This window comes from Oryza glaberrima, chromosome 4 (genome assembly GCF_000147395.1).
Source record: "Oryza glaberrima chromosome 4, OglaRS2, whole genome shotgun sequence".
Taxonomy (NCBI): Eukaryota; Viridiplantae; Streptophyta; class Magnoliopsida; order Poales; family Poaceae; genus Oryza; species Oryza glaberrima.
In genome coordinates this window covers 24,834,707-24,849,611 of record NC_068329.1, presented here as the reverse complement: position 1 = coordinate 24,849,611, position 14,905 = coordinate 24,834,707, and the positions used below count along the sequence as shown (strand labels likewise).

The 14,905-nt window shown below is 43.0% G+C and overlaps 1 protein-coding gene and 1 pseudogene across 3 annotated transcripts; both read left to right on the top strand.

The window, feature by feature from the left end:
* The first annotated feature begins 2,595 nt into the window (after positions 1-2,595).
* Positions 2,596-5,569, top strand: LOC127769376 (cyclin-B2-1). Of its 3 annotated transcripts, none has more exons than XM_052294931.1 (10): positions 2,596-2,943; positions 3,036-3,126; positions 3,263-3,322; positions 3,411-3,570; positions 3,650-3,772; positions 3,998-4,087; positions 4,176-4,397; positions 4,629-4,727; positions 4,826-4,998; positions 5,115-5,569. In XM_052294931.1, the coding sequence occupies exons 1-10, from the start codon at positions 2,880-2,882 to the stop codon at positions 5,287-5,289; spliced, it is 1,257 nt and encodes a 418-aa protein (XP_052150891.1). In that variant the 5' UTR covers positions 2,596-2,879; the 3' UTR covers positions 5,290-5,569. The 3 variants fall into 3 exon arrangements, with proteins under 3 accessions (XP_052150891.1, XP_052150892.1, XP_052150890.1); XM_052294932.1 differs by having other exon boundaries at positions 4,911-4,998; positions 5,115-5,277; XM_052294930.1 differs by having other exon boundaries at positions 2,600-2,943; positions 4,820-4,998.
* Positions 5,570-6,116: 547 nt separating this feature from the next.
* On the top strand, positions 6,117-9,639 carry LOC127772082 (uncharacterized; annotated as a pseudogene).
* The last annotated feature ends 5,266 nt before the right edge of the window (positions 9,640-14,905 follow it).

The window sequence follows — 14,905 nt, the reverse complement described above, 5'->3', positions numbered from 1 at the left end:
ATCTCATCCTTCATCGCCCATTCAAAATGGGGGTAGCAATTTAGGACTGGACTCAAGTCACTCAACAGGGTTTTCCAAACCGCCGGGGACGGGGTCATCGTGACCCGGCGGTAAGCACGGTTACCACGCGGTAACTGCGAAAAACCGTATGAAACCGTGCAAAATTTATCAAAAATTTAAATTATTTTTTAAATTTATTTGAATTTAAGGAGTTTACCGCGGTATTTATATTACCGTACCCCGTGGTAAGGCCGGTAACCGCGCGGTTGCGGTTACCGACGGTAAGTCGAACCCTGCACAACACCACTGGGTTAATTCTATTTTTCGAACTCTATCCTGTGGTCACGGGGATCAGTCAAATTCACAAGTCTATCTTGCTTAAAAAAAAATGATGTTCCTTTCACCTTGCTTCCCCAGAGGCCCAGACTGTAAATTTGGAAGCTTTTCCTGTAAGTCCTTTTTTTTTTAAATGTTGTCTTTCGCTCAAACTACGCTGTGTGATTGATCCGTTGATGTCAAAACTAAGGGTACCTCTGATTTGTAGAAAAACATAGGATTGTGGAGGATTTTAATTATGTAAAAAATACTTCATATGAAAACCTTTGAAAGAAAGGATTGAATTTTATCTTATCCTTTGACTAATGGAATGGAGAATACTATATAAATTTGGAAAAAATTTAGCAAGAACTCAAATCTCTTGGAAAATTTTCTTTGAATCTGTCACTCATCTGATTTCTGTATTTTTCCTGCGGTTTTACTCCTGCAGTACTACTAACCCTAGCTTGTTTTTACTCCTACAGTACTTGAACATAAGCTGTTGACAAAAGGACTAATATGCGGCTCCTCTGACTGTCCTTCATAATGGATTTAATGGCAGATACATGCGGCTCCTCGCATCAAACATTGTCAGGATTTCAAATCAACCAGTCCATGGATGGCAATCAGTCAAATTCGACAGGGACAGCGCAGCAGGTCGCTGCCTGCCCCATTAATTTACTGACATCCTACCTTCGCTTCGAAATAAGTGCAGCCATGAGTTTCCGCATACAATTTTGATCGTCCGTTTTATTTAAAAAAATTTTATAATTAGCATTTTTGTTGTTATGAGATGATAAAACATGAATATTACTTTAATCGTGACTTATGTTTTGAATTTTTTTTAAAAAAAATTAAATAAGACGAACGGTTAAAGTTGAACGCGGAAAACTATAGTTGTATTTATTTTGGATGGAGGAAGTAATCCCGAAACAGTGCAAGCTTGCCACAAGTACAGATCATTTGTTAGTAGGAGTACCATTCTTTAGTATACTCACTTTCCAACGCTAATTCTCCTCTAAAACTAACTCTTGATGAATCATCTTTATCACGGCATGTCACCTAGTATAGCAATATACGAGTATCTATTATGATCAAAGTCAAATGAAAATATGAACCCGTAAATTTGAAGCACTTTCGAGTTTGGAGATGCATACTAACAATAATAAATATCTCAAGTACTCCCCTAGTTCAAAAATAAGTTTTTCTTTTGCATACCAATATTAAAAAAAAACTAGAATACTTATGCGGTCATACCTTATCAAATCCTAATACAACAATTTCTCGTTTTATCTATTCCTAATAATTATTCACTGCTTTTACAAAATTCAATATAATGAAAACTTAGAGTAAATTTCACAAAACTACAAATACTTTGGTCAAATTCTCATAAAACTACAGATTTAAGGAGATATATCACAAAAACAGATTTAACAATAAATTTCTCAGAGAACTACAGATTTAAGGTGGAGTATCGCAAAACTACAGATTTATTAACAAAGTTATCACAAAACTACATATATTGGAATTTAAATCCTTAGCACTAGTGTTATATTTGAGTTATAAATGCATAAGTTTTGTGATTGAATTGACACTAAACCTGTAGTTTTGTGATAATTTTGTTACTAAATCTGTAGTTTTGCGATACTCCACATTAAATCTGTAGTTCTCTGAGAAATTTAGTGCTAAATCTGTATTTTTGTGATACATCTCCTTAAATCTGTAGTTTTGTGATAATTTGATTAAAATATATGTAGTTTAGTGAAATTTACTCGAAAACTTATTTTAGGATAAATCTAAATGAGCTAAAGTAAACTTCCACTCGAACTCGCCTACTGGAGTGAAGCGGAGAGCTACTAGCAGCAGCACCGTGCCACTGGTCCAACTAGCCACCGCTGGTCCCCACGTCATCATCCACGTGCCGCTGGTTCGCCACGCTTCTCGAAACCAACCCTGGGCCCGCAGGTCAGCGTGACATCACCCCCACAAAGCCCACAAACCGAACGGACGCGACGCGATGCGGCCCGGGTCGGATGGCGCACCACCGGACCGACCGTGCGATTTTTGAAAGCACATGGGCGACGCAACCAAGCGCGGGGCGACCGTTACGACCGCGGGGCCGGCCCGATCTGTTCCCCCGATCCAACGGCTCCCATTCCGCGTGCGTCGGCGCGGGCGGCCCACTAGCCGTTGGCCCCCCTCTGTGTGTGCTCCGCTCCTTTCAAACCTCGCAGACAAACCCCCCCTCCTTTCTCGTACTAGTACGAACGCGTCGCCCATCCATCGCTGATTACCTTTTTTTCCCCCAAATTAAATCCAAAACCAAATCCAAACCAAAAACAGGTTACGATATTAGTCAAATTTCCCCCAATTTCTCTCTCCCTCTTCGAATCCCAACGCAGTCAGAGAGGGAGACGTTGCTGGTGGTGTACGCCTCGTCGCTTTTATTAGACGCCGCCGCTGTGGTGGTGTTTACTTCGTTCGTTTGGATCCCACGCAGGCCATCGCCATGGGCGTCTCGGCTCTCCTCCGCCTGTAGATCGTGTGGATCGTGCTTACCTGCGATGGATAGGGCGAGCGAGAACCGGAGGCTGGCGGCGGTGGGGAAGCCCGTGCCGGGGATCGGAGGTGGGTCGGCGGCCGGCGGCGCGGGTTGTTCTTGGTTTGGATTTTGTCCCCGATTGCTGATCTGCTGATTCTTGCTCCCTGGGTTGGTGCAGAGATGGGGAACCGGAGGCCGCTCAGGGACATCAACAACCTCGTCGGGGCGCCGCCGCACCCGTCCGCGATCGCCAAGAAGCCGATGCTAGAGTAAACCACCGTCTCCCCCCGCGCCGAGAATCTCGGAGATCTCGTGAAAAAAGATAAAAAAGATCGTGTCTTTTTCTTCGCTGCTTCTTGGATCGAGATCCCAATCCTTTGTGGTCTGTTTTTTTGCTTTTGTCAGGAAGAGTGGGAAGGAAGAGCAGAAGCCTGCATTGGTGGTGAGCCACCGGCCTATGACGAGGTTAGGACGTGTGCGCCATTGCTGCCCGCTCTGATGTGTTTCTTGCAGCCTTGATCTGATGATGGTACGCTCGCTCTGAGTGATCCAGGAATTTCGCGGCCTCCTTGACGCGAAAAGAACAGCTTGACCATCAGGTTTCCGTGGCTGATGCAGCGGTCGTCTGCCCTGATCCACAGAAGAACCCCATCCCCGATGGCACAGTTGACGACGATGTGGAATCGTGCGAATCGAACGACTATATTGCCGTGGTATGCATACTGTGTGATGATCAGTTGACTTGCTGTGTAAAACCGATGGTCTCTCTTACTGTTACATTTGGACTTGTAGGATGAATGCAATGATACTGATGAGGATGAGTCCATGATGGACATTGACAGTGCCGACTCAGGGAATCCGCTTGCAGCAACCGAGTACGTCGAAGAGTTGTACAAGTTCTATAGAGAAAATGAGGTAATCTCTTGTCATTTCAGTGTCAGACATTGCATACCTTCTTTTTATCGTTTTGTTTGCGTAATCTTGAATTGATTGCTATAGATTGTGTAATACGTGAATATGTTTGTATAAGCAAAATTTGTCATTCCATAGAAAATAAATAAGTTAGATTGACATCCTCAAATTAGATTGATACTTCAGGCAACAGTCTTAACTACATTGCAAACATGGGGCTTTACGCAGGAAATGAGTTGTGTGCAGCCTGATTACATGTCCAGTCAAGGAGACATAAATGAAAAGATGAGAGCAATTCTGATTGATTGGCTCATTGAGGTAGAGAAGCATATGCAGACCCAGAATCATTCTTATCTTTTAGTAGATTCAATCTTTGAATTTGATATCTTATTTGGTGTCTTGCCAGGTCCATCACAAGTTTGAGCTGATGGATGAGACTCTCTTTCTTACTGTTAACATAGTAGACAGATTCTTGGAAAAACAAGTTGTGCCAAGGAAGAAGTTGCAGCTAGTTGGAGTGACAGCTATGCTTCTTGCTTGCAAATATGAGGAAGTCGCAGTCCCTGTCGTCGAGGATCTAGTGCTAATTTCTGACCGGGCTTATACAAAAGGACAAATTCTGGAAATGGTATTTCGTTCAATACAGTATGCACTTACATTGACTTCATGACCAATGCTACAAGTCCTTAGATATCCAAATAGACCAATGCTTCTATGACATCCAAATTAATATCTCTGTTTACATCCTTTTTTATTATCTCTTCATATTTGTGTGTGCTTGCATATTGTCCTCTTTTATTTTAGAGTGCCATGGCCTGTTGGCAGTCGTACTAAACAAGTAAATCTCCTCATTGAGTAGGAAAAGTTGATCCTAAACACACTCCAGTTCAACATGTCTGTACCAACACCTTACGTTTTTATGAGACGGTTTCTGAAGGCAGCTCAGTCTGACAAGCAGGTGATTTATCCTAACATTACAAAATCAGTGTTTTTCATCACTTGAATAACAAAGCTCCCAACAGCCAATATAATGCATGTTGTCAATCACAGCTACAGCTACTTTCCTTTTTCATTCTGGAGCTCTCCCTGGTGGAATACCAAATGCTCAAGTACCGACCTTCGCTTCTTGCTGCTGCTGCAGTTTACACAGCACAATGTGCTCTCACTCGTTGCCAGCAGTGGACAAAGACCTGCGAACTACATAGTAGATATACCGGAGAGCAGCTTCTGTAAGTAGCACTTCGCCTTCGCATTCCCTGCCTGCGTTTACAAGCATTTATGTCTTCAGATGTATGGTGATCATACTTGAGCTGATCATATTTCTTTCTCTTGTTCTCCTTTTCAGTGAGTGTTCTAGGATGATGGTAGATTTCCACCAGAAGGCCGGAGCAGGCAAGCTCACCGGCGTGCACCGGAAATACAGTACGTTCAAGTTTGGGTGTGCAGCCAAAACGGAGCCTGCTCTCTTCTTGCTCGAGTCAGGAGCAGGAGGTTACAACCTTCAGAAGCAGCCTTGTTGAATGAATCTATTCCCCTGGATAGATTTTTTTAACTTAGCTTCAGAACAACTACAGCAAGCATGTTGATGCTTCACAAAAGTGCAGCAGATTTACCTTACTACAGCTCTTTTGTGGTAATGTAAACTTGGTGTGAATGATGGATAATCTGGGTGGTGGTCAGTCCTTCAGTTATACTGGGGGGCTAATAAATGATTCAGGCATTCAGCCTATGTAAGCTGAATCTCTTGTAAATCTACATGTGTTCTTGCGTAGCATGAAGAAAATAACTTGCATGTTGAGACTTTCAGATTCCTCTTAAAAAAAATGAAAATTCCAATTGGTGCGTTCAGTATGTTGTACTCCCTCCGCCCAAAAAAAAACCAACCTAGATACCTCATAGTACAACGAATCTAAATAAAGCACTGTCCAGATTCATTATACTAGAAATGTTCATTTGCTTTTTTTCGAGATGGAGGGAGTATTGAGTTGCTGCCTGATTATTCAGGCACTAAAATCTGCCTCACCTGTGCATCTCATATTCTTGCTTCTCTCTAACTTTGTGTCACTGACATGTGGGCCGTCTATTAAGCGGGCCCACATGTCAGTGACTCGGTGACTGCTGATGGGTCCCACAGAAAGAATCCGTGTGGCTCCACTTCTTCTCCCCCAATTCATCGCCTCCCGGCTCCCGCCTCGGCGCCTCCCTCTCCTCCTCCTCCTCGGCTACCTCGCAACGCGGCGGCAATCTTCTCGCTAGGGTTTGCGCCATCTCTCCCCTTCTCCCGCCGCGAGTCCCACCCCCCCCCCCCATCCCCCACCCCCGACCGCATCCGCTCGGCGTGCTTCATGCGACGATCATGGCTGCTGCGGCAGAGCACCCTGCGCCGGCTTCGGCGGTGTCTGCGGAGGAGGCCGCTACCGATGCGCCGCCGCCGATGTCGCTGCTCATGTTTTTGCTCGACGGAGAGGGTGGCGCCGTTGAGGTGGGGCGGTTTGGCCTCTCCCACCCGCCGTCTCCTCTGCTGCCTCACCGAGCCCATGCCAGCGCCATCGGTACGGATGAAGCAGAGGATGCTAATCCCGGCAAGGAAGCGGCGGTTTATCTCCTGCTGCTTGAAGCTGCCGACGTCAGGGGTATCGCTCGTCTCCCCTCCCTTGAGGAGGGAAGACCAGCGGGTGGAGAAGGAGGAGGAGGAGATTTCCGGGAGTAGCGACGAAACGGAAGAGGAAGAGGGACATGGGCACAAGTATTATTCAGTACAGATACGGATGTGGCCAGGAATTCCGCGTGTTGTGCTATCTGTTTTCGGTAGGAATAAGATCAAATAATTACTGAAAAAAAAACTGAAAGTTCTTTTGTGTTTCAATCTCTCTTCTTTTGTCTTGTAACTTTTGCAAGGCGATGGCTGTTGGGAATTCACAAAAGGATATCGTGTGAAGTGGCTACAGCAGAATGAGAAGGAGGGAGTGCTAAAAACCATTGCAATTGCACCTGAAATTGATGATGACAGAACTCAGGTTTGGACCATAAATGGAATTCCTAAAGATTAAACGTATTATTTCTTGAATTATAGAAATTGAAATTTATTTCAGGTCTCCGCCATTTGGTCTCAGGACTCTATTTCTATTTTACAATTCGAAGGTCCCTTGGTAAATAGTTGTATTTACTAATTAATTGCTTCGCTGTTGGAAGGTAATTTTTTAGTATTATGTTTATGTCCTTTCACTTTTTCTTGTAGGAATTCTCAGACGATCTCAAGAAGCTAATATGTGCTAAAATTAGTGCAAATGACTATAGAGTCATTAAGCTGTTGGGTGAGCAATTTGTATGCATTTTCATAAATTATTGAATTAAAAAGTTTCACAACCATTCTCAGAAAGAAATTTGTAACAGGTGGAGGTTCAACAAGCAAAGTCTTTCAATGTGTGGCTCGTGACAGTGTGTGTCAACATCATGATATCCCTGAAGTTCACTATGCAATGAAAATTATGCAAATAACAGAAAACTTTGATGATATGGACGCAATCAACAATAGAGAGCCTAGGTTTGTGGCTTTCCCCTCAGGATGGATCTTTTTCAAAGTTCAAACATGCTTATCAAGTCTATTGTAACTGCTTATGTGTTTACAGGGAAGTGAAAATCATGTCTTGTCTAAAAGCCCCATGTGTAGTTAGTTTCTACCAGGTAAATTATAAGTTCGTAACAAAAATGTCTTTCGCATATATGTTGCAAAGTTGCAATTGGAAACCTATGAATGATCTGACTGTACTTATTTGCATTAGGCTTGGATCACTGATGATGACCCATATTTTAGTGAGAATCTATCATGTTCGACTGAGAATGATCAATCCTGTTCCACCGAAGATGATCTGTCAAGTTCCAGTGAGGATAAATATGTGATCATTCTAATGGAGCATTGTCTCAGGTATGAAACATGTTACAGGGTTTAGAACAATGGGTTCACAATTTAGCCATACAACTTTCGCACTTGATGCTTTGCATGCTTGTGTGTGATAACCTGAATATCACTCTCATTTGCATGTGTTAAACCAATGACATGAAATTGAAACTATTCTGCAGGACCCTTAGGAATGATCTTCGTTTTGGACCACGTGAAATAAATACAGAAGAGTCATGGATGCTTTTTGAAGAAATAACAAGAGCTGTCCAGTGTATTCACCATGAGGGCATTGTACATAGGGACTTAAAGCCAAGCAATATTTTCTTTGGATCAAATGGTTTAGTGATAATCGCTGATTTTGGCCATGCTTGTTGGGCAACAAATAAGATTGATGAATTGAAAGGAACTCCAGACCGTGGTACTCCAATGTATAGTGCCCCCGAGCTGAAGGAAGGACAACATGTTACTGAAAAGGTATGCGTATGGACAAACTGTTCAGTTATGACAGTTTTATTCACATGCAATACCTACTCCCTCCATACTCATAAAGTAAGTCGTTTAGGACAATGTTTAAGTCAAACCTTGGGAATATAAATCATAAATAACTCTTAAGTTGTTAAGTTTGAAAATGTAAAAATTATATGTATAGATTTGTCTTGAAAAATACTTTCATAAAAGTATACATATATCACTTTTCAATAAATATTTTTATAGAAATAAGAAGTCAAAGTTGTGTTTTGGAGACCGTGTCGCTGTCCTAAACGACTTCCTTTACGAGTATGGAGGGAGTACCTAATAACTCAGGTTATCCCTTTTCAGACTGACATATTCAGTATAGGTGTTATATTTTTCGAGTTGTTCTACCCTTTCAAAACTGGACATGAGCAACGTGATGTTTTGACAAACTTGAGAAAAGGTATACATCCAGCGGACTGGAAGTGGAGTGGTGACAGTGTACTGCTGAAGAAATTGACAGCTCTAATTCCTTCCAATCGCCCATCAACAGATGAGATATTGGTAAATACACTAATCTGAACCTTATTATCATTCTACATTTTTTATAGAAGTACCATAGGAGAGCTTTTGTCGTTGAAAGGAAGGAGTGCCCTTACTTTATACCAACTAAAAGAAAATAATACCCGGTATGTGATAGTACAACTAGTAAAGAAAAGTAACTGTAGAATGATCAAACTGTAATCTACATTTTGGAGTAAACTTGTGGATGATTCTGATAAGGGTTTTTAGGTGGCTTACGAAAGATATTGCTTTGTCACTTGTGAAAAGACCCTCTATCGAGATGAGCACAGATGTTAAATGTAATAAACAGGCTATTCTGTCTTAGAGACTTTTCATAAGGGAAATATAACTAACATGGAGCTATGTTCCATAATTGCTGGTCTTAGCTGTCATAAGAAATGCTTTAATCCATCGAACACATTTCTTAATGAATCCTATTAACTTTTTAGCACCATACCAACCAGCATATCACAATCCATGAAGGCTTTTTTTTTTGTTTAAATCCAGTTTGAGATGAATCACTAGAGACACTTGCATCTTGTATTCTAAAGTAGTCTAACGTTGTTGGTCGAAGTGCCGTATAGCATTTTGTAGCTAGCCAATACTACTGTAATCATCCATCTTCTAACAGCCTTTTAGATTTTAGTTCATATAATGCTTTATAATGGTGTTACTCCATATTAATAGCAAAATATGCTCAAGGTTGGTGTTTTGGTTTGTTCTTTTATTTCAGAAATATATTGCCCAAAGGCGCTCATCCAATTGATGATCCAACTTTGCCTTTTGAGGAGAGTATGTCCTAGCTGGTGTGTGCTCCAACTTCAAAGGAATCCCAAAAATTGAACATCTGAATTTCACAGTTACACTATGTATATAGCACTGTAACTAGGAGCTTCGCTGAGCACACTTATTGTTCTTGTTAGTGCCTTTTCATGGACGATATATACTCAATATTTCCAGCTGATTGTTACTGAAAATATTACAGAAATGTTGTGATTCAACGTTTTGCCATGTATGGCAGTCTTTTAGCTCCTTTTCTGGTATGCCATTGGTTTTCTGCAAAGACACTCTTTTTGAAACGGAGTGAGTACTTCGGAAGTAAAATATGTGACTTCATGCGTAAGAGGATTAAAGTAGACAAATTACAATATTTCTGAGATTAAAGTAGATTATTCCATTACATATTTGGTGTGATCCAAACCTCGGATGGAAAGGGGTTATAGCCTTTTTACGTACACAGAGGGGGAAACATGTCGTAGGTCCTACCGCCTCCCCATCCATGACAAATATAAAGGAGATCACATGTGCTTCTCATCAAAGGAGCAGAAAAATAGATGCAACGAGGCCTTAGCCCCGAGAAATTCTTGGTGCGCAAACATGCCGAGTGATTCAACCCGAGAAATATCACATGTTCTTTTAGGGCCATTGTTGATTTTGATTTTGGTGATACCTTCTTGCTCCCATCAGGATGAACCTCGCGAACTTGGAGTCTCGTACCATTCTTCACTTGACCTCGCGAAATTGCACGCACTTGCAACAGGTCACCCCACGGAGTAGACACCAGGTGCATTGTAAGAAGTCCAGGTAAATATTGCATTTTGGAAACAATAACCTCCTTCGTTGGTCCGTTCGGTCCTTCAAGATCCATTTCTCCACTATCCCCAGAACTGTCACAATGTAGAATGCCCCCATTGTGGTACACGCAATCGGCATACCGATCTTTCCCGTTAACATCCAGAGTTGAAGCCACCTGCCAATTGCTTCCTCCTGGCCTAACAAAAGAAACCCAGTCCATATCACGATGGACTGCGAGACAGCACCGCCTTCTGGTAGAACCATGTTGCCATGTGCTCCGCATCATAAACCCGGTCTCCAGCGAAACGATACGTTTTCGCATCCCCCCTCGACGCGAGCGAAATCGGTGATCGGCGGCAGAGGCATCGCGCGCGAGGTGAACGGGTTGCAGAGGACCAGATTGGCGAGCTCATTTACGAGGATCAGCCAGCCATGGGAGGCTCCGCAGCATGCCACAAAGCATCCATGGGGAAAACTCACATCGTAGGACTTGTGGGCATCGAGGAGATGGTGGAAGCTGCAGGTCATGGCTGAACCGACCTTAACCTGATGGGCTTCTCTCTGTTCGAGGAGATGAGCCCAAGACATGAGCAATGGCGTGGATGAACACGGGACACTGGCGATTGCGGCGGCCGAGCGCCATGACGTGCAGACGGCTGCAAAAACCAGGGCTTGGGGGAGCTCAAGGCGTTGCAGGATGACGAGGATATCGGTCGGAAGGTCCGACCAGCTCGGGGTCAGATAGGGTCCTGCCATATTGTTTTTAGTTACTACTAGTGTGTGCTTATCTAGGAGAAAAAACATAAAAAGAAATTATACAAATGCACTACTACTCGGATTCAAAATTCTAATGCCTTACGATTTACGACTCAAACTATTGGCATGTTTAAAGAACTAGCCAAGAGTTATTTTAAGAGCTATTTTTTAGCGAAGAAAAAATAACCTTTCAAAAAAAATGGTCCTAAATTGTTTGGATCCAAGGGTTATTTTGAAAGCTATTTGGCCTTTATGTACTTTCATATGGAGAGATAAAGAGAAAAGACACTTTTTCAGTGGGTCCCACCTAAAATAGCCCTAATTAGCACTCCTTAGGTGTGATAGTTTTTTTTTGGGTTATTTCCAGATATCCCTCAAATAGCCCACCCTTTTGGATCTTTTTAGGCTATTTGGACTATTTGAGGGAAGGCTATAAAATATCCCTTGGATCCAAACAAGACCTATGTTTCTATGTATGTGTTCAAACATTCGATGTGATGTGTGAAAAGTTTTTTGTTTTGGGAACTAAATAACCCAAAACAAAAAACTTTTCACCCATCATATCAGATGTTTGGACACATGCATGGAGTATTAAATATGAAAAAAAAATTAATTAGACAGTTTGCGTGTAAATTACGAGACAAATCTTTTAAGCCTAATTACGTCATAATTTGATAATGTAGTGCTACAGTAAATATTTGCTAATGACAGATTAATTAGGCTTAATAAACTCGTCTCGCAATTTCCTGGCGGAATCTGTAATTTGTTTTGTTATTAAACTATGTTTAATACTTCAAATATATGTCTATATATCTGATGTGACAACCAAACCTAATTTTTTCCCCCAACTAAACAAGGCCTCATTTTTCAATTCTTTTGCCCAATGTTCCTCCGCAAATTGAGCATTGCTCCGTAGTCAAACTTTTGCAGATCGTACTCCTGTGGAAATGCCCTCTGCATATTAAGGCCTTGTTTAAATCCCACCCCAAAATTTTTCACCCTGTCACATTGAACGTTTGAACACCTGCATGAAGTATTAAATATAAGCTAAAAAATAACTAATTGCACATATTACGACTAACTTGTGAGACGAATCTTTTAAGCCTAATTGCTCCATGATTTAACAATATGGTGCTATAGTAAACATTTGGTAATGACGAAGTAATTTGTTTTGTTATTAGACTTTGTTTAATACTTTAAATGTGTGTCCGTATATCTGATGTGACACGTCCAAACTTTACAGCCCTGGATCTAAACACCCACTAACTAAAAGGCCTTATTAATTTTCCCAATTTTTTTCCAAAAACATCACATCGAATCTTTGGACACATATATAGAGCATTAAATATAGATAAAAATAAGAGTAAAATGCACCAGCAATCCTTAAACTTGTCAGAAGGTTTCACTTAGGTCCATGAACTTGCAAAGCGTACATCGAGATCTCTAAACTTGGTTTATTGTATCATCTCGGTCTAAAGCTGCGTTTGACCGTGATTTTGCCTACGTGGCACGCCCCGTGAACGATGTCATAAAATTTTTATATTTTTTTCTTCCTTCTCCCTTCTTTTTTTTCTCTCTTCTCCTTTTTTTTTTTTTCTTCCGTGCCTCCGCCGGTCAACACGGCGGTGCCCTAGCCCATCAATTCCGAGTCCACACTGGCGCGCTGGCAGCTCCTCGCCACCAGCGAGCCCATCCAACACCTCGGCTGCTCGTCGTTGTCCACCGCCACTCCATCAGCGCAAACAACAGCAGCAACAAGTCAGATCCAGTGCCTAAATCCAAGCAGCAGCAAGCAACCAATCCAAAATCCAAAAATCCAACAAGGCAGCATGAGAAGTAGCAGCCGCAGACATCAACCTACCTCACCCTCGGCTCGTCGTAGTCGCACGCTGCGGATCTGCTCGCTGCGCGGTCCGGCTGCTCCCTGGTCACGCCATCAGTGCCAGCGTCCGCCCGTTGCCGATTTCCTCGCCGTCTTCAAGCTTGTTGCAGCCGGCCGTTGTCTTCGTCCATCACTGCCGCTGGCCGTCTTCGCTAATCTCCTTCCCCGCCGAGCTCAGCGGCCTCTCCTTCTCTGTCGACCTGAGCTGAGGGCCTTGGCGGCGTGCTGCTGGCTCCACCGCTGGTTGACCCGGAGCCACGGGGCAGGATGGGAGCGTGGGCGACGCCCAAGGCGACGCGTGGCCGGAGATCGGCGGTGGGCGGCGGAGCTTGGGCTCGCGGTGACGGGGGAGGAGTACGGCAGTGCCGTGAGCAGCGAGCCTGCGTGCGGGCGGCGCCGGAGGTGGCGAGCGGTGAGTGGGAAGCGCGCGCGCAGGCGGCATCGAGGGCGGCAAGCTGCGAGTGCGCGAGGCCCTTCTGCGCCGCCTTTATCCTTCCCCAGTTGCCTCCGTCCTCCTCCCCCAGTCACCACCCTTCTCCCCCATCGCCGCCGCTGTCCTCCCCCCCCCCCCCCCCCCCCATCAACGCCGCCGTCTTCCTCCCTGCGTGCTTGCCGCCGTCGCGCGCTCGCCTCCAGCACGGCTGCTCGGCAAAACCGCGGCAGTGGCGGCGCCCATGGCGTGCGGTGGCTCGGTTGCGCAGGAGAAAAAAAAAGAGAAGGGAGAAAAAAAAGGAAAAAGGGAGAAAGAATTATATGTCATCGTCCACGTGCCATGCCACGTAGGCAAGACCACGGTAAAACACGGGTTTGGACCGGGATGATACAATAAACCAAGTTTAAAGACCTCGATGTGCGCTTTGCAAGTTCGTGGACCTAAGTGAAACCTCCTGACAAGTTTAAGGACCGTTGGTGTATTCTACTCTAAAAATAAAAACTAATTGCACGGTTAGGGGGAAATCACGAAACAGATCTTTTGAGCCTAATTAGTCCATAATTAGCCATAAGTGTTACAGTAACCTACATATGCTCATGATGGATTAATTAGGCTCAAAAGATTCGTCTCGCGGTTTCCAGGTGAGTTATGAAATTAGTTTTTTCATTCGTGTCCGAAAACCCCTTCCGACATTTGGTCAAACATTCGATGTGACACTCACAAATTTTCTTCTCGCGGACCAAACAAGGACTAAATGGGAGTAAGATTGAACAAGGGACAGAATATTGAAAAACTAGGGCAGCCTTAGTAAAATCAAAGATCTTGCGACTGTACATTGCTCAAAGGAACATTTCGTTGTTGTGGCAGCATTTCCAGCAGATGATTCAGGTAACAACGTTAAACATGGATCACCCGATCGCCGACAGCGAGCTACAAATAGTCGAGTGTGCGTAAGTGGTTACCACTTACCAAAGACGGATTGAATGGGCACAATCGCGATTAACGAAAAAAATGATTAAATCAATCAATCAATACATTTATTGCTATTTGTTAGTCCTATTTACCAACTTATTTATTGAATTATTCAAATAAATTATTTGTTATCTGCTTTAAGAAATACTATGTTTTCTTAAAAATTTTCTTATGATGTGGAATATTGCTTAGGCCAATTATTTAAAGTTATTTGTTGAATTTATTTATATATAAAAACATTTAATTTATCCCTATAATTGAGTAGATAATTCATGATAATAATATACTCAATAATCTAAATCACGCTGCGTGCCTCATTAGTCATTACAACAAGAAATAAAATAATTGCGATCAATGTCAAGATATAGTTACAACAAAAACTAGCATGAAGCGCACATATGGCAAAATTTCCACAGGCAAACAGTATATAACAATAACATTGATAAGTTCAGTACAAGTCAATGTAAGCACACGGCAATGATCCGTTCCAGGCTTCCTGCGAACTTCTAAAAGGCGGCAAAACAATATATAAGTTCGCTGGGACTTACCAATGAGGGGGGTGGTTCTATGCGTTGATTCTCCGGATCAACATGTATGAAG

What these genes read in the sequence shown, in the direction of transcription:
- LOC127769376 (XM_052294930.1), top strand. Translation starts at nt 2,880, where the DNA reads ATGGATAGGGCGAGCGAGAACCGGAGGCTGGCGGCGGTGGGGAAGCCC. An exon ending in GCCAAGAAGCCGATGCTAGA is followed by an intron (nt 3,127 to 3,262) that starts GTAAACCACCGT and finishes TGCTTTTGTCAG; the next exon opens with GAAGAGTGGGAAGGAAGAGC. An exon ending in TATACCGGAGAGCAGCTTCT is followed by an intron (nt 4,999 to 5,114) that starts GTAAGTAGCACT and finishes TCTCCTTTTCAG; the next exon opens with TGAGTGTTCTAGGATGATGG.